This window comes from Procambarus clarkii, chromosome 45, assembly GCF_040958095.1.
Source record: "Procambarus clarkii isolate CNS0578487 chromosome 45, FALCON_Pclarkii_2.0, whole genome shotgun sequence".
NCBI classification, from domain to species: Eukaryota; Metazoa; Arthropoda; class Malacostraca; order Decapoda; family Cambaridae; genus Procambarus; species Procambarus clarkii.
Window position 1 is genome coordinate 7544789 of NC_091194.1, and position 20526 is coordinate 7565314.

The 20526-nt window shown below is 45.1% G+C and overlaps 1 protein-coding gene across 1 annotated transcript; it reads left to right on the forward strand.

The window, feature by feature from the left end:
* Positions 1-8103: 8103 nt before the first annotated feature.
* Positions 8104-20283, forward strand: LOC123769790 (vitellogenin-1). Its single transcript, XM_045761051.2, has 7 exons — positions 8104-8314; positions 10265-10501; positions 10894-11078; positions 11378-11483; positions 11976-12134; positions 12325-12651; positions 17259-20283. Exons 2-7 carry the CDS (start codon positions 10265-10267, stop codon positions 17373-17375), a joined length of 1131 nt encoding a protein of 376 aa, XP_045617007.2. The 5' UTR covers positions 8104-8314; the 3' UTR covers positions 17376-20283.
* The last annotated feature ends 243 nt before the right edge of the window (positions 20284-20526 follow it).

Sequence of the window (20526 nt, forward strand, 5' to 3'; positions counted from 1 at the left end):
CCATAGCCCGTGCTACTTGAAACTTTGTTCCAGGTAGCGAATCTTTAACAACAACATATAGGAAGCTAGTTGTTGTTGTTTAAGATTCAGCAAAGTAGCACACGGGCTATGGAGAGCCCGTAGTGGACTTATATTCTATATTGCCCACCCAATGGACATCCTGTGAGGGGGGAGCGCAACAAAAAAATTTCAGAGGACACCATAGGTCTTCTGCAGGCGATGAGTCACAATAACGTGGCTGAAGTATGTTGACCAGACCACACACTAGAAATTGAAGGGACGACGACGTTTCGGTCCGTCCTGGACCATTCTCAAGTCGATTGTGTGTTATACGATGTTCCCAGGTTGGTTGACAATCGACTTGAGAATGGTCCAGGACGGACCGAAACGTCGTCGTCCCTTCAATTTCTAGTGTGTGGTCTGGTCACCATAGGTCTTAATCAGACCTCAGCGGAAATTTTAACACGCAATTACATCTATCCGTTGCTGTTGTTGTTTTAGATTCAGCTACTCTGCGCAAAACTTCAAACTAGATTCTATGGTGAGCCCGAAGTTACCTCTAACCTGCACACTTTATAATTATAATATCAGCCAGTAACAAACTTTTTTTCATTACAGTGTCTATGTATTAACAATATATAATCATACATTATTATACAGGTCTCTTGTTAATACTTAAAATAATTTAAATATTGGATATTACAGAATAACAGGGGAGCTGCTGTTACCATTAATCCTCACGCTAAACAACTTATACATTCATCTACCGCATGTCATTTATATACTAGAAGCGAAATGTGGATACAATGCAAGGGTCAGATATTTTACCTTTTGTGGTAAGAGAGTTCGGCTAAGACAGGGAATATTTACATCAAAAAGTCTTCCCAATTTCACAGTTTATATTCTCTGGGAGTCTACTTCCCGCCAAACACACACCGAAACTACGACGTTGGTACAACGTTCGAACAAGTTTTAACACCTCCTAACCAGTTATAACAACCAATATAGCAAGTTGTAACAACGTTCTAATACGTCATAAACACGTTAAGCCAAGATGTAACAACTTTATTACAAGTTGTAACAAGCGGAAAATAGAGACAGTTTCGGTTTGTGTTTCCAGGGTTTAGTCCTGGACTCAATTTTTCTGGTTGGTCAGTAAGCAATTGGGACGCCCTAATAACCCTCCAAAGGTAGTTACGAACGCGAGTGGTTCGCTTTTCACAAGACCTCGATTGGAGGTGGGAGGGTATACGTCGACCAGCCGGTTAATAGTTTACTGGTTAAAACAGCAGTTTATTAGCCAGAGTGAGTGAGCGCTGCGCCGCTCATTTGGGTTCAAATCGTTGAGTGAAGTCTCGAACCACCAGACATGACGCTCTCCGAAATGTTGTGTCTGGTCGGGCCTTTGTTTGTCTAGTTAGCGAAACGATGTTCCCAGGTTGGTTGACAGATCTTCCTGGTGTTCCCGGAGTTATCGATAACTTAAGGTAAGGTATCGGTGCATGGGTTGGCTTTTAGCCCATAGTTGAAGACGTAGAAAGAGGCGCAACTTAAGCCGAATAGGTAGTCACAATGTCAGTGTTGTGACCCAGCTGGAAGGCCTTGCTACTTACAGGACCCCACCGATCGTGAGGTTATAGTTGGGAAGAGACCCAGAGTTCGGGGGTTGGGATCCCTGCCAACTACCACGGTATCGTAGTGAGAGACTATAGAAGGTAGGTGAGGGGAAGGTATCGAAGCGAGGGAGTAGAGAAGTGTGGTAAGGTTTGGCTCTGACTGTTCTTGAAGGACTCTACACTTTTCGAGTGTTCAGTAATAGCTTAGTCTCTTTGTCCGTGACTTTGGTACAAGTCTTGGTCACCACTTGTCTAAACGATACATAAGTCACCGTCTAGTGATATATATGGATATATATATATATATATATATATGGAGGTCTATTTGTCTAGTGATAGTTATTTATTTTGATTCATAAAACTGTTTGAACTTTATTTCTATTATAAATCTCCTGGTTCCTCATCAAGTTTGTAGTGTCTAGAGCTAAACAGTCCTTTGAGAGCTGCCCGAATTGGGCATTAAGATTCGTAAGAAGATTGATAGGCCTTAATAATCCTCCAGAGGATGATAGATCCTAAGCCCATCACAGCGATACATCCTGCCAGCATCTTTAACTTACCCACAAGTTCTTTGACGGGAATACTGTGTCAAGTGCTTAACGACAGTCCACAAATATATGCGGACTACCCATCCTGTAATGTCTGTTCTGTCAGCCTGCTGTAGAATTACTTTACATTTATGAGGCGTGATTAGTCGTTTATAAACCGTGGTTGAGGTTGTGCTACAGAAGCCTGTTGCTTGGGAGGCGACCCTGGTCTCTCTCTACCGGTCGTTTTCTTCGCATTGATAGACTGGAGACGGGAAAGTACAGGCGAGAATACAGTCCATGTAATGCGACTTGTAGAAAGTGAGAACCAGCTATCCTGTGGCAGCTTGTCCTCATAGACGCAGCCTGTCCTCAATAGACGCAGGCTGTCCTCATTGACGCAGTCAGTCCTCAATAGACGCAGCCTGTCCTCATTGACGCAGTCAGTCCTCACTGACGCAGCTCGTTCTCATAAACAAAGGCAAATTCTCATAAATCCAGCCGCCAAACCCATTGTTTATAAATGAAACAGTTTACACGCGACTCACACCGGATGACGAACTCGGAAAATTATATCTCTTGAATCTATAGTCGTAGTTCAGGCCAAAACGCTATCACCAGCTTGATCAAATATATTAATGTAATTGTTTAGAGTGAAAGAGACGGGCACCTGTGGTTGAATTTGAAGCTGTTTTGCCTAACCAGAAATATAATAGCCTTAGAAACCTACTAACCTATAGTAACCTATGTTATGGGTACTCCCCTCTTAAAGTTCCATTTTCTATACATTTTCAGGTTTCTTAGTTGAAATTTAGTGGAGGTCGTTCGCTGGATAGGTGTGTGGAACATGATTAGTAACTGTTTATCTGGCTCACTACAGATGTAAATTGCTCGGCTTAATTAAGAGACTGTTGTGGTCCAGTAATTGAACCAAATGAGGTTATGAACGACTGATGAAATGTGCATAAAATTGTGTTACTTGCTTATCAAGACTGTAACGTGCTTAGCTAGATAAACTTTCTGGTTCACTTCTTAAACCCATTATGTGCCTTTGTAACCTTCTCCACTATCATCCACGAGATGGGTATGGGGTCCATTTTGGCCCACAGGATGAGTATGGGAACCAGTTCACACTCACAGGATGAGTATGGGGTTCACTATCGCCCACAGGTTGGGTATGGGATTCAGCAACCTCGCATACGATATATATGGGGATGCAAAATGAACAAAATCAGGTATCGTTCAATTTAGCGATTTTAATTTCACGATATCACAAAAATTTTAGTGATGTGGTCAGTAACATCAAATTACTTCCCTGTAATACGGCATAGAGGATAATTTCCACCTAACTGTATCTCTCACTGTTAGTTTAAATTTGTTTGGTGTTGGTTCCCAGGTTTATCGACCACTGTAAATTTAACAATATGTAGTAATCTTTCTTATACATATAATATAATTATTTATATAATTTAACTCTATTTTCATGTAAATACAGACAAATTAAGTAATTAATATGACAATAGTACCCTTATCACAATTTTAATATATTTTGTAAATTTGTTTTTTGACAATTTTTGTTAATTTAACAAATGTATAAATTAGTATTATTAAATAATTATTATATTATTATTATTATTATTATTATTATTATTATTATTATTATTATTATATAGCTGCAAGCGGATTAACGAGGCTGTGACACTAGCTAAATGACTAACCAACAAGTATTCTCTACGGTATACTCTGAGAGCGTACTATACTCTCAGTATACCTCTGAGAGTACACTATACTCTCAGTGTTTAAACACCGAGAAAGAGAGTACAGCTCTCGGTGCGCAGACACTACTCAAAGAGTGCTTCGCTCATTCCTGTATTAGAATCGAATTGCTGTACCCAATTACTGAAAATACAAATAATTGGCAAAAGAACATAAGCACTAAATCTGTCTTAGGTCTAACCGTGCCTAAAATTTTAATATACATTAATTTATATTCGAGAAAAATATCATTTTTGGGTCATAGTACAATAATATTGATGAATGCGCCTTTGGGGACGTCTGTCGGGTTTGACAGCCATAGCCTGAGGATGTAAGAGGGGGGAGGTTGGGGTCGGCCACAGCTTGGACGAGCTTAACCCGAGGATGGGTTCCATGCCAGGAGTGCATACTCGCATAGGTAGTATACAAATCCTGACACCGGAATATGCCACCCTATCATTCCTGACGCTTTCTTCCCTTCCTATTGTTACGAAACACCTTGTTATTGAGCACTTTTCGCTCACACAACATTGCACACGGGTCGAAGTCTGCCGAGTGTGTTGGCAACTCCGTTCACCTTCCTGATCAAACCTCGATGTGCCGCTTGGCCCTCCGAAGACCAGCATATGTTTACGGCGGTACTTCATGCAGTTTTGTATGATCTTCGTCAGCTGTTCTTTTTTTCTTCTGGCGTCAACGTTGCTGTCTCATTGTGGGTGACACTCGCGGTGACTCATGGCTCTGGAATCTTTTTATCCCTTTGCATCCCGTTGAGACGGAAATATAATACTGGTCCGTTGTTCCTTGTATCTAGCAGATTTAAGACAGTCAAATCTTGCTGAGTTATATTGGAGTTACCTCGAATGAACTTGCGGACACTGCCGCTATGGAGGCCATTAATAGGAGCAGCATTTCCTCAAAAAAGGAACGGCTTGTTGAGATTTTTACCTAACCATTCATTTTGTTATCCGCGACTGCTCGCCGGGCTCGTCGGTCTGGCGCTACAGATAAAATAAGGCACTACGGGCTCACCATAGCCCGTGCTACTTGGAACTTTGTTCCAGGTAGCAAATCTTTAACAACAACATATAGATAACGAACTGCGTTCATTTAGAAATGACCATTTCCCTTGACCTTCCTCCTACCACCTAAATACGGTGTGAACCGGCTCTGGCTAGGTTAACTATGGGCTATACCCACTTAACTCGCGGAGGCATGATGGTGGAGCACCGTCCGGCTGCTCTTCGTCCCAACTGCATTGTCTCTTAGTCGTGCACCTCCTTGTAGAATGTCTTGGTTTTCAGGAGGGTCGAACGTCTTGCTCTCCTTGTGTCCCTACGGATCGCCCGTCTCTAGACAGAATCCTTGAGGTCGTTCGCCTAGTGTCCTTTGGGAAGACTATGTAAGACTAGTTTTACATTTGAAGACTATGTAACACCGTCTGTGTCGCGGGAAGACTAGTCTTCCCATAGTCTTATATAGTCATCCTTTGGTTCTCGTGCTGGCAGACTGAGTGATATTTGGCGCCTTTTTAATATCCCGCGACACAGATTGGGTTACATAGTCCTTCCCGCGACACAGATGGTGTTACATAGTCCTCCCGCGACACAGATGGTGTTACATAGTCCTCCCGCGACACAGATGGTGTTACATAGTCCTTCCCGCGACACAGACGGTGTTACATAGTCCTCCCGCGATACAGACGGTGTTACATAGTCCTTCCCGCGACACAGATGGTGTTACATAGTCCTTCCCGCGACACAGATGGTGTTACATAGTCCTTCCCGCGACACAGATGGTGTTACAAAGTCCTCCCGCGACACAGATGGTGTTACATAGTCCTCCCGCGACACAGATGGTGTTACATAGTCCTTCCCGCGACACAGATGGTGTTACAAAGTCCTCCCGCGACACAGATGGTGTTACATAGTCCTTCCCGCGACACAGATGGCGTTACATAGTCCTTCCCGCGACACAGATGGTGTTACATAGTCCTTCCCGCGACACAGATGGTGTTACAAAGTCCTCCCGCGACACAGATGGTGTTACATAGTCCTCCCGCGACACAGATGGTGTTACATAGTCCTTCCCGCGACACAGACGGTGTTACATAGTCCTCCCGCGATACAGACGGTGTTACATAGTCCTTCCCGCGTCACAGACGGTGTTACTTAGTCTTCCCGCGACACAGACGGTGTTACTTAGTCTTCCCGCGACACAGACGGTGTTCCACAGACGCTGGAATTTGTCTCCTGTCACATAGTTCAATCCTCAAAGTGAACGAGAGTGGGTGGAAGCTGTTAATAATTGACGTGGGTGTGGATGGTTGACGTGGGTGTGGATGGTTGACGTGGGTGTGGATGGTTGACGTGGGTGTATGTTACAGGTGTTGGAGGGGGCGAGTAATTGGTTGACGTAGGCAGTGAGTGAAAAAAAAATTAATGTGTGGGTGATGGATAAATGATGAGGGAGGGGGAGTTAAATTGGCGTGGATCTGTTAGGTGGATTCGGGAAGTGGGGTGCTTGAAGGTGTTAGTAGTAGATTGGGTGGTTTGAGTCAGACATATAAATGGATGAGTTTGGGTGGATGTAAATAGGAGCTGCCTCGTATGGGCCAATAGGTGCTGCCTCGTATGGGCCAACAGGAGCTGCCTCGTATGGACCAATAAGAGCTGCCCCGTATAGACCAACAGGAGCTGCCTCGTATGGACCAATAGGAGCTGCCTCGTATGGACCAATAGGGGCTGCCTCGTATGGACCAATAGGGGCTGCCTCGTATGGGCCAGTAGGAGCTGCCTCGTATGGGCCAATTGGAGCTGCCTCGTATAGACCAACAGGAGCTGCCTCGTATGGACCAATAGGAGCTGCCTCGTATGGACCAATAGGGGCTGCCTCGTATGGGCCAGTAGAAGCTGCCTCGTATGGGCCAATTGGAGCTGCCTCGTATGGGCTAATTGGAGCTGCCTCGTATGGACCAACAGGAGCTGCCTCGTATGGGCCAACAGGAGCTGCCTCGTATGGACCAACAGGAGCTGCCTCGTATGGGCCAACAGGAGCTGCTTCGTATGGGCCAACAGGAGCTGCCTCGTATGGACCAACAGGAGCTGCCTCGTATGGGCCAACAGGAGCTGCTTCGTATGGGCCAACAGGAGCTGCCTCGTATAGGCCAACAGGAGCTGCTTCGTATGGGCCAACAGGAGCTGCCTCGTATGGACCAACAGGAGCTGCCTCGTATGGGCTAATTGGAGCTGCCTCGTATGGACCAACAGGAGCTGCCTCGTATGGGCCAACAGGAGCTGCCTCGTATAGGCCAACAGGAGCTGTCTCGTATAGGCCAATAGGAGCTGCCTCGTTGGAACCAATAGGCCTTATGCATAGGTGTTGTGTGGGAGTGGGCACTGATGGTAGTTGATTGACGCAGGAGGGAGGTGTGGGTGGTGGATTTGGAAGACGGGATGGATGCTGGCATGGATGGTGGTTGAAATAGTGGCGTGGGTGGTGTTGGTGGTACATACGGAACGTGTGAATGAATATGAATGACTTTGTAAAGATGGGGTGAATGGATGATGGGGTCTGAATGATGAGTTTGTTTTGATCTGTATATGTGTGTGTGTTGCTATTTTAGGACAAGGTAGGAAGCGGCAGTAAGTAGTATGTGTGTTTACGTAGGGTGTGGGTGGTTGGCGTGGGCGGTGGGTGTGTGGGTGGTGGGCGTGTGGGTGTGTGGGTAATGTGCGTGGGTGGAGAGGAAGGGGGGAGGGGGGGAGGGGGGCCGGGTCCAGGCCCTGCTGCGATTCAGGTTGAACAACTGTGATCTATTTTTGGATTCTTTAGGCTGCTGGAACCATTTCGAAGCTGGTTCAGTTTCCCGTGACCCTAATGCCGCTCTTGCCTCGGCACCGTGACGTCAACCCTTCTGCAAGACCAGATTCTCTGAACGAAGTGGAGTCCTGGTCAGGAGCGGCCCGCTGATTGGTCCAGCTCTTGACGTCAAAGGCGTCCTACACTCCCATTGGTGACTGGAGCGCGTAGTAATCAATAGTTTACCAGAGGCGCAACCAATCACTGCTCGCCTTACATTCCCAGCCATCCTGAATAGATGAAAGAAAGTGTGAATTGGAGAGCGTAGGAGGAAGCTGCCTGCGCAGCCCAAGCGCATATATAAAGCCGGGGCGGAACTGTAGGTCCACTTCTCCTGACGGAACCACGGCAAGTGAACCACGAGAGAGAGAGAAAGAGAGAGACCGCGAGAGAGAGAGAGAGAGGAGGACCACCGCGGAGGACAACACTCTCAAAACATCTTACAACTTTGTGCTTAAAGTCGGGACTTGAGATAACTTGGAATCGATATTACTAAGTGCTGAACATATTAGTGATACTTAAGAAGAAGCAACTCTGGACTTGTTGAACTTTAAGGTAAGGAGTGTGTGTGTGTGTGTATGTGTGTGTGTGTGTGTGTGTGTGTGTGTGTGTGTGTGTGTGTGTGTGAAAGAGAGAGAGAGAGAGACGCGTTTGGGATTGGAGACTTCAATGCTCGCCAGGTTGGCAACTGCGCTTCTCCGAACCAGATTTTTCTCCTTGTACATCGAGAGGTTTACCCTATTTCTCGGTGTATGTATTGAGGTTACCTTTGTCCCAGACAATCCTCAGAACTAAAGTATACTTGCTGGTTGGCCAGTAAGCTATTGTAGTGGCCTTAATAACCTCCTAGAGGTTGATAGGTCTTAAGCCCAACACCAAACTAGCTGGTTGGCCAGTAAGCTATTGTAGTGGCCTTAATAACCCTCCAGAGGTTGATAAGTCTTAAGCCCAACACCAAACTAGCTGGTTGGCCAGTAAGCTATTGTAGTGGACTTAATAACCCTCCAGAGGTTGATAAGTCTTAAGCCCAACACCAAACCCACTTGGCCACAAGGAATGCATTAATTAATTCAACCTCTCTACGGTATTTTATTTCGAACTTATTTTTCCCATTAACCAGTGAATTAAGAAAAAAATGGGAAACTGGATATATGTATTCTTCACTGTAGAAAGGAAAGGCTCAGATATTCTGTTGCCCACCACAAGCAGCAATAAAGATTGACTGTCTGCCGGCACGCACAGCTTGGTTAATCTATACGATGATTGTGACTTGACACGCTATATTTGATGTCGCCACACACACACACACCCTGCTGACCTTGACGGTGTGGCGTCCACCACACTGCCGCAGTGGACCACAGCTATATATAGTGAGCCAATGACGACTCTCCTTAAAGGTCTTGTGTGGGGTCTAAATCGGGATTCGTCCCGCCATGATTAATTCCTACCTGAGCTCACGCCCAGGTGGAAGGGGGCGTTGGCGGCCCCCGCCCCTTCCACAAGATCGTCACCTAAACGGGTGGGTGTGGGAAAAGGGGGGTGCCGCCCCTTCCACGCCCACCCGCGAGTTCCTGAATGTTGTCTTTGTTTGGAATGAACTAATCAGAACTATGGCTTGCTTAAGTCAGCTTTAGGGCACCACAAGGCAATTAGAACCACCAGGACAACGACAGTACCCCCAGTACAATGACAGTACCCCTAGAATAACTACAGTACCCCTAGAATAACGACAGTACCAGAACAACAAAAGCCAGCTGGAAAACCAACATACAAATGTATATCTTTTGACTAATTAGGGTTTTTAGGTCGCGTTTAAGAGCACGCTACCACAAGCCCTGAGCGGCATTAAATATTCACTCGACAGTATGCTATTTCGGTATTTAATTGGTTCGTCCGTAAGGGCTTAGTTTCAGTTGTCCCTAGTGGTGTATAACACCCTTCTGTGGTTAGTTGACCTAGCCAATCATAATCTACCCTAACAATCCAATTCGACCTACCTTAACTATAATTTAACAAGCCAAATTTAACTTAACTAAGTATATGGTCACGTTTCGCATCCCTTGAAGAGGGCCAGTATTTCAAAATATGGAGCAATGTCTCGCGTCACGGGATAGCAAACTATGTAAAAAGTAATCGAACTCAAACGTTGTAAGGCACAAAAAAAACATTTTTGTGTTATTTTAAAATGTCAATACTATTGTTTAATAAAATGCAGACAAAGATGAGACGGGAAGGCATCCTTTCTCTTAATCAGAAACCAACGGTTAACTGCGTTGGAAACCGACGGTACACTTTTGGAAACCAATGGTAAACTATACCGGAAACCAAATGGTTTACCACCAATAGACTACACTTCTATAACGGCAAATTCTATATTATTGTAAAAAAAAATAATCCCGTTAGCGTTTAGCCGGATTTAATCGGTTGATTTTAATCTAATTACTTAAATGATCCAATTTGCTCTCATCAAAGGAGGTAATTCACGAGTCCCTCGGCTTTCTTCAGATGGAAAACACGAAGGTGCTGACGTCGTTGTTGGTGCTGACGCTGACAGGCCCGACGCTAGGCTACCCCTACACCAGGGGCGTGGCCTCCAGGAGCGGCGGAAGAGGCCGGGACCCACTGCTGGAGGCCGGCCTGGGAGACTACCTACTGGGGTACACGGAGGACCAGTACGCCCTACCAGAGTACCAGCCCAGCAAGAGGTACACCTACGGTGCCCCCCGCCCTAGGATAAATGCAGTGAGTAGCCCCCCCTTCAAGGTTAAAAAAAGCTAGCTTTAAAACTTGTAATACATATATTGTTTAATTTGATCCTCGGTGCTTCTAGTTTCATAACACTGTTGTGTTGTTCATATATATGTCAACACATAATATTGGATATAAATTGTATAAGTTTACGTTTAGGAAAGACAGGGGTAAATACTGGTTTGGAATAGGGTTGATTTATAAAACAAAGGACCTGGTAATATGATAGACGTGGGGATTGCTAGAAGGTTAAACATGTATATGACTGCATTTGGGTGGATACAAACAGGAGCTGCCTCATGTGGGCCAATAGGAAGCGCCACACATGGGGCTAATAGCCCTTGTACTGTTTCGTTAATTCGCATGTTTGTTGTGTCGCCCCCTAGGAGACTCTGGCCGCACTACTGCCCTTCCTGACTGCTGCTAGTGATGATTACACCTACGACTACAATTCCTACAACGACGATGAAGGGACGTGGTACGACAACACCGCCGGTGACGACATTGCAGATACAATGACCGAGCAGGACTCCTCTCTCCTGCCTATGCTCCTCGACCGGCGTGCCCTTAGGTGAGCCCAGCTTACTCCACCTCCACACAATGAAATCGCGATAACCTGATGTATCTAAGAGGAAAGCCTTTGAAGCAGGTTGGCGGGAATCGAACCATCGTCCTGGGGTCTCCCTCAGACACGCGCGCGCCCTGCTCCATGGGCTAGGCGTGCGTGTGGAGGCGACGTCCCTCCATGGACGGTGCCTCGATTCCACAACCCTGCTGCTCCAGAGACATTTCCCCCCAATTGTAACTCTAATATATTTGCAATACATGATCATTTGTTACTGTTGAACTTCTTTGATAATTGAAGTGTAGTCCCCCTCCCGTCAGGTACTCCCTGGAAGATTTGGAGACCCTGGAGCGGGAAGCTGCCATGGAGGACAACACAGAAAATCAGCTCCACGCTCTTATGGCAACAAAGGTGAGGCACCCCGGCCCCCACATACCCCAGCCCCCACATGTCAACATGGCACATATACGGATGTAATGACCAAACCACATACCAGAAAGTGAAGAAACGACGATGTTTTGGTCCGTCATGGACCATTATCGAGTCGTATGTGGTGAAACATGCCACTTGGTAATGGTCCAGGACGGACCGAAACGTCGTCGTCGTCGTCGTCGTCTCATCACCTTCTGGTGTGCAGTTTGGTCATGCCATCTTCAGCCAGCTTATTGTGACCCGTCGTCTAAATAATACAGATGTTTCATACTGTCCCCACCAGATTATAAGTGGAGAATATCACCTTATATACGCGTAAATTGCAATAAATAATTTGCCAATAAGATATGTATACATATGTTTTAATGAGCTCGCTAGGGATGCTTTAAGCGTAGGTTAAAGTATATATATACACACTTTACTTAAATCTTCACACACTAACGTTCTTCAATCTTCATTTTCCGACTCCAGAACTTGAAGCGAGCCAACATGCCGGTGTTGGGAGGTCGTGTTGCTCTCGGCCCAAGACTACTGAGGAAGGGGCAGAAAGAGGAAGCCTTCGACATCCCAGCTACGTCCGTCAGACGACCCGTCTTCGCCCGCACCGTCACCAACCAGGAGGAGGATCAGGTAAACATCTTCCACCCATTGATCACATCCTATGCATCGCTTGTTTTCATTTTTTTGGGGTCTCGGAAAGTAATCCAGAATCTGAAAAGTTGGAATGCAATCTATTTCTCAATCCTAATTAGCCTCCAGAACCTTTGAAGTTGGAATGCAATCCCAAATAATGCCTCTTTTTGTCCTTTTTTTCTAACAGACCAACACACAATCAATCACCAAATACAATAATAACAGCAACACTCAGAAACCTGAAGAGATTGAAAAGGTATTAAGCGCAAGCAGCACCAACACAGGCAGCAGCAGCAACACTGGCAGCAGCAGCAGCAACACTGGCAGCAGCAGCAGCAACACTGGCAGCAGCAACACTGACAGTAGCAGTAGCAGTAGCAGCTGCAGCAACAGCAGCAGTAGCAGCAGCAAAGGGGAGAAGGATGTAGCGAGCGCGACCACAATGACCCCCTACATGCTGACCCGCTACGAAGCCTTCAAGAAATACCTCGACAGGGAAAGAAATATTCGCCAGGTAAGAGAGTGCAAGGTTAATTGACGTCCACCTGGGGAGGAGAGTGAGAGTGAGAGTGAGAGAGAGAGAGAGAGAGAGAGAGAGAGAGAGAGAGAGAGAGAGAGAGAGAGAGAGAGAGAGAGAGAGAGAGAGAGAGAGAGAGACAGATAGACGGAGACAGCCAATAAAATGACACACTCGGTGCTCCAAAATACAATGGCAGCTATCCGACCTTGACACGGGTGAATCGATAATATCGCACTACAAAGACACAAGACACAACGCCCCAACAATTGACACCGCGACACTCTGCCTCACACCAGAAAGAGAAAGAGAGACCCCTTCTGCACCCCACGGCTCATCCTTGCACACTTAACCCATAACGTTCAATTCCAATCAAACACACACAGAAACGTTGTTCCTTTACTGCAGCGTTTAGCAACATAGCTACGCTGCTTAATGGGTGGATAATAATAATAATAATATTTTATTTACAAGAAGGTATAATCGGTGGGTGAGATTACATTAGAGTGATATTTTTACATTCTAGCAAAGCCACTAGCGTTTCGGACAGGTCCTTAATCTAACATATCAGGTAAGGTGAAAAGGCACATGGGAGCAAGGTTTTTTTTTATATCAACAATATAAATTAACGGAGGTGATGGATTGATGAAGATTGAGCCACCCAAGAGGTGGCACGGGCATGAATAGCCCGCCGTAACTGACAGAGGTGATTACACTGGTAAAGATTAAGTACATAATTAGTGTTAAGTACTAATCTTGGGGAAGAGGGTAGTACAAGATATAATGTGAGTTTGAAGCGCAAGGTAGGAAACTATGAGGATGAAATTAGGTACTTTTTGGTTTTATTTCTTATCAGGACATGGGTTGGGCAATGTCCAACAACAATGTCCAAATTCATCAGGGAGTGAGTTTCAAAGACTGGAAACCAGTCTTGCTTGCAAATCTTGCTAATCTTGCACAACATCTCAATACACTAAATGATATGTACACAGGTCCCACCAGATGGATGGACTGGTAAGGCTACATAAAATATGCACATAGCCTAGGCGCAGGGTGGATAGGGGGGTACACAGAACCTAGACACAGAGGGTAGATAAGGTACACACAGGACCTAGACACATTGGGTGGATAGAGTGCACACAGATCTCAGCAACAGGTGGAGAGGGTGTGGTAATTGTTGCCATTACCGGCAATAACCACACAAGGCGAGAGAGAGAGAGAGAGAGAGAGAGAGAGAGAGAGAGAGAGGGAGAGGGAGAGGGAGAGAGAGAGAGAGAGAGAGAGAGAGAGAGAGAGAGAGAGAGAGAGAGAGAGAGAGGGGGGGGGGGGGGGGTGGCAGGAAGGGCAAGAACCAAGAGCACCGAGGGAGGAGGAGCGACCCTATGCGCTGGCACCATAAGACTCAGGATTGGCGTGGCGTGGCATGCGTGGGCGTGTAGTTTATTGATCCCTGGCGTCACATATAAGTGCCACTGGTACCCCCCCTCCACCACCCTGGCAACCACCAGCCTGGCAACCACCAGCCTGGCAACCACCACCCTGGCAACCACCAGCCTGACAACCACCACCACTACTACCGCCATTGTGGTGGTCCAAGCGTACTTGTTAACATGTAATGTTACCATGTAAACACTTCTACCACCATTGTTAATACCAGGAGGGAGGTGGGGGGGGGAAATAGTGGAAACCTCCTGACAACCCCACCCCCTCTTACTTCTTCCCCCCCCCCTTTCCCCCCTTCTTTATCCAACCCACTAACTTGTTTCTGGATTATGTCCCATTAAGTGTATCCCAATTTACTCCCTCGAAAGCACACCAGCTTGTGCTTTCAGTACTACATGCGAGTGCTTTCAGAAAGAGGTCGCCACTTTAAGCTTATTGCGAAATCTGCGACATTTATATTGGTTTGCGCAATACCTGGTCCTCCCACGCTTAGAGGGTTGCCATATGCCTCTTGATGCTGAGAACCACCTCCCACGCACTCCCAGGTTAAAGCTGACCCTTTCTCTCTCTCCCTCTCTCTCCCTCTCTCCCTCTCTCTCTTGCGTGTGTGTCTCTTGGGCCTCTCTCCCTCTGTCCCTCGGCTCACCCAAGCCTTCGCCTCGTTAGCGTTGCTAAGAATAACCTGGTAACGCGTCTCGTTGAGGCCATTCTCGTATGTTATAACGACGGAGATCGACTTTTCCAAAGATGCGGTTCTCAGAAGCTGCGTTGCCATGGAGACGACGCCCAAGCAACCTGTTGTTTGAGGTCTGGTGTGGGTGGCGTCCGGATGCCAGGCGTCGCTATACCAGACTCCGGTTACCTCCGTTATATTCCACACATGTACAGCACTGGTGTGTGCATGGTGTACCGAATGATGCTTCCAAACACACACACACACACACACATGCACACACGCACGCACACACACACACACACACACACACACACACACACACACACACACACACACACACACACACACACACACACACACACACACACACACACACACACACAGTTAGGGGAGAAGGTGGTGGAGGCCAAGACCGACAGTAGTTTCAAAGCGTTATATGACAAAGAGTGCTGGGAAGACGGGACACCACGAGCGTAGCTCTCATCCTGTAACTACACTTAGGTAATTACACACACACACACACACACATGATATTCAGTCAAGCGAGTGGTGTGTTTTTGAAACCGTTTTGGTATAAAACTTTAAGCCCGTGAGGATACATGGCATTTAGCCCGCCTACACCATGGAGCTTAAAGAGAGATAGTATAAAGGACTGAGGTGCTCTCAAGCCTAACTTACGGGCTATTCATGCCCGTGCCACCTTTTGGGTGGCTTAATCTTTATCAATCAATCCATCAAGCCTCACGCAGGCTTAGCCAGTCACTCCTTGCGGGATCCTCCGTGTCTATAACTGGATCTCAAGTGCTGCGCGTCGCGGGGTGTCTCAAAACGCAATAGTTAGAGTCCACTGCCCTGCTCCAAAACAATTTTTCTTTTCATTGATATGGCTCTCTATTGCGATGTCGTTGTCCTTCAATATATACTATATATCGATTGGCTTTAAATACACGTGCAAAAATTTGACATTTCAGCCTTGGTCTATTGGATTATTGTTTTTTTTTTTTTGTAATTAATGAACAATTATATTTGGTCTGTGAGTACGGCCTGCAGTTGCATATGCTGCGTTGATTATTCATTTATTCATTCGTTAATTAGTGTGTTGACCACACACACACACACACACACACACACACACACACACAGTGTATGCAGACGTCATACACAGTTTCAAATGTAGAAATGATAGAGCCCAGTAGACTCAGGAATCTGTACACCAGTTGATTGACAGTTGAGAGGCGGGACCAAAGAGCCGAAGCTCAACCCCCGCAAGCACAACTAGGTGAGAACACACCTCACACTCTCCCCCCCCCCCCTCCAAAATAATTGACATCGTCACTCCATATACCAGAAAATGAAACATAGTTTTTTTTTCATTTAAAATGACAAAGACTAAAATTACCCAGCAGACAACAGCCTCAGTGGAACACTTTCTTGACCCGGAAGCGGCTTTGTTCTGAAATAGTTCTTATGGCCGCTCGATTCTTATGACGTCAACGACCCTCTCATGATGATTGGCAGAGAACCCTGCTTGACGTCATGGCCCTTCAAAACTAGCCATTATGATTGGCAGGAAGGCTTGCTGACGTCAAGGCTCTTTCACACACTCTATTGGTTAAAGATTCAGTGCTGTCGCTGACGTCACTGGATTGCCAACAAATAAGGTGTTGTATTTGTTTGTCTTCCTGTCTCGATATTGACCACTTTTATTGAGATTTAGAACAAAGACAAAAATCCCCGCTTGGTTAATGTTGTTGCATTTGTTCTCGGTTAATGTTAGAATTGAGACTTAAGACACGATACCGTCGGTTAATGTTAGAATTGAGACTTAAGACAAGATGCCGTCGGTTATTGTTAGAATTGAGACTTAAGACACGATACCGTCGGTTAATGTTAGAATTGAGACTTAAGACAAGATGCCGTAACTCTGAGCAGTCTATGGAACGTGGTTAATATGACCAAGACATTGCTAACCATACCAGTGTGTCAGTATGGGTCAATATTACCAGTGAGGCTGGTGGCAAACTGGCAGTCATTTGAGGTCATCAATGTTGATTATTGGAATTGTGTTGAAATTTCAACACAAGTTGAAGGGATCAATAATGCAATAATCGAACTACTCATTTGTTTGGATAAGACGACGAGTTGATAGGCCAAGATGAGTGAGTTGAGTTCACATTCACGAATGCCCTGGGTAAATACTGGTTTGGAAACAGGCTTGTGTATATAGCTTTATGGAACGAATTGCCGGGATCGATGGGTTGTTTCAAGCGTAGGTTACACGTATATATGGGCCAATATGTTCTTATATCTTCATTTGACGAGAAATCGATTATTCACATTATGAGAAAGCATTGCGGCTGTAGAATAGGATCGCACTTGCGTCCCTAGACTTGCCGTCATGCTGTCTCAATATTACATCATAGAGATATCCAAGTTCTTGTGATTTCATTGTGTATTTATGTTGTGTTATCTTTCTCTCTCTCAGCTTGAGGACATGCAGAAGGAGCTGAATGAGGAGAAGCGGGCGCCCCACAAGCGGTTCGTCGCCGACCAGGAGTCCCTGCCACAACAGCTTGCTAATCTGAAGAAGACAGTCGCCTAGATCACGTACCTTAGCCCGGTATTCTTCAAAGCTTCACACGCCGGTACTGACCCGCGCAGAGCGTATAACACGCACTTAACCGGACGAGGAGGAGGAGGAGGAGGAGGACAGGATAGCGAGACGCACTTGACCGGGGGACAAGAGGATAACAAGACTGATGTCAACACTGCAAGTCCATCACGTCAGATTACAGATGTCATGACGCAAACTGTGACGAGGGCGACGTTAGTCATATCCTGACGTCAGTAGCCTAGGATCTCGGTGTTCCCCCCGCCAAAAAAACAAAAATATCCTCTCCCGGAACTAGGCTGCTTCCGGTTCGGTTCAGCGAATATGAAACCGGTTCCTGTTCCCCCTCCCAGGTGACAATACAAGGCTTGTAAGGGCCTTTCACGATGTATAATCCATTGTTATCCTTTTTACACAATTCTTACCTCTACAAGAACTCTAAAAGGCGACTTGGAATCCATAAGATGTGTTTACAAGTTTTGCAAATTAGCTGCGTTTATTTGTCTCGAGGACAAACGTCTTGTTTGACCTCAGGGTGCACTTATCTGTTTGTAAATATTAGGTTTTTTACCTAGATCGAAGCTGTAAATTCTAAGCAAGGAATATTTTTTTTTTACTAAAGTCAAATTGTTAATTATATAAAGACAATTTACTTAAAAAGATGATAAATTAATTGTTTAAAAGCAATTTACTTAAGAAAAATTGTCTTCATACAAAGGGAATTTACTTATGAAAAGACAAACAATTCCACTTTATAAAGGGAATTTACTAAAAAAAAGTCAAAAGTGTGTACTGTTAAAAGGCATTTGATTTATAAAAATGAAAATGTATTCAGATTGCCTCTACACTTAATAATATATATATATATATATATATATATATATATATATATATATATATATATATATATATATATATATATATATATATATATATATATTTTGACTGGTTTCAAGAGCTAATTCTCAAGTCTCTTGATAAATTGCACGAATCTTAGCCTAATGTCGAAGGCTGAGATTACCTTATCTAGACCACAGTCGAACCCGTTCAGCGTGTGTTTTGCCGATTCGCCACTCCGTTAAAAAATGCAACGTTTGTTACCCAACTAGTAACGTAAACAATGCAACTATTTTGCCCTGACCAGAAGCGTCGAACCCAAGCCATCCAACTTAATCAGTCGAGGCCCGATGGATAGATAACGTCAATATTGCGGGGGGTTTAATTTATACTAATGCGTCGCATTTTTAACGGATTGGTCAGTGCAGTTTCTCAACCCATTCTGCCAATCTTCTGTGTGAAGCACCTTGTTTTGTTTTAACTCTCTGTGTGTGTGTGTATGCGTATACATACACATTCCAGTACTTCTCATTCCATAGCGAACCATGTATGAAATTTTCTTAGCAAAACAATCGCCTTAAAATTGCCATTCGGTGTATTGTAACAAATATATCTTTAATATATCTTATTTCCACTCCAGCGTGGCGGGATCACTGGAGGGCAAGCCAGTTATTATTCCTTAGTATCTGTAGATAATATTTAACTGTCTCTAATCGTCATCACACATCGTAGTTGGCATTCATTAAATAGTTTACGAGCTCCGAGGCGTTACGAGATCGTACTTTACCAACGGGTTGGCGACTTCGTAGCCCCCTTGGAGCTCGTAAATTTGTTTAGTAAATACTGCCTAAGCCGCCATGATTGGGGTAAGAGGTCCACCTAGTAAGGGGACACGTAAGTCCTTGGTGAATCCTGATCCAACTGGCTGTCGCGTGATGCGGTAATCATACTGACGTAAGATGCTAGCGACTTAAGATACTGGCCTGCCCTCAGGCATTGTCTTGAGGCACTTTCCCCCCCTGGAGGACATATTCAACACATCCAAAGTTTATCATTCCCTCATAACGTATAGTTCTCCCCTCATATCCCAGTCTTTCCCCTCATCTCTCAGTCTCTCCCTTCATCTCTGCCCTTCCCTCAACTCTAAGTTCACCTTCATTGTTTGGTCTCCAAAGATCAGTTATACGTTCAGTTGAGACCCCGAGAACAGAATCTTGCTTCGGATCTTATAAGAATGTTCGGCAAGATTGAGATAATTTCGTGCTACAAGTTGTACCTGTTTATGAGGGTTATTGTTTCTATTATAAATTTCCCCACGAAAAAAGTTGTTGAAATTGGACCCGAGACTTCGACGGTTTCTTTGACCAATTAAACTATGTCTTTCTGGTTCACGTCTCTCTCTCTCTCGGGCTTATGTTACCTTATCTTGTGGGAAGGTGCGTTCTCTGTGCTGGCTAGAAGCCTAGTCAGGGTAGGCCTATTAGCTCTGCTGCGAGGGTTGGCCTATCACAACTGCGAAGGTAAGCCTATCAGAGCTGCTGCAACGACTGGCTTATCATAGCTCCTGTTAGGGTAGGCCTATCAGAGCAGCTGTAAGGATAGGCCTATCTGGCTTGCTATCCTGCTGTCACCTTCCCAGTCAAAATATGTAATTGTTCCCTCCTGATTCCTCTGTTTAGGGTCAAGCCCTTGTTTAACCCTTCACCCCGTTCAGATGCCAAATATTATCATTACTAATATTTCTCTATTAAATCCTTCTTCTAAGGATATGAATTTGTACATTGTATGTACCACGTCATCGCCTCAAAAATCAAATGAATTATTTTTGTATAATAAAAAATAACAGTGACAGTGCTATGGCAACAGGGCATTAGAGATGTTGGATGCCAATTGGTGTTTTTTTCTTCAAAATATAGGCCCTAATTATAAGCCCTAATTATAGGGCCTAATGCCTTCTAGCAAAGGAACTCATTTCTTGAAATGTGATACTATGTAATTTCTCTGATATTTGTTAATAAACTTTTATCTTTTAGTAATAAAGAATATTGTTATTGGAACCATATGATGATATGACAGACACCCAGGAGTCACCAAGCACTTACGAGCCCACTTACGTGGTCTGTACCTCTTATCTCGATCATAGCGACTCAGTCGATCTGTATTTACTAAACACTTTACGAGCTCTGACGTACTACCAAGTCGTGCTCCAGAGGTTATTATTGTTACTGGCGACCTCCTAACGCTTCGGAGCTTGCAAAGTCTTTAGTAAATACCGACTATGCCGCCTTGATCGAGATAAGTGGCA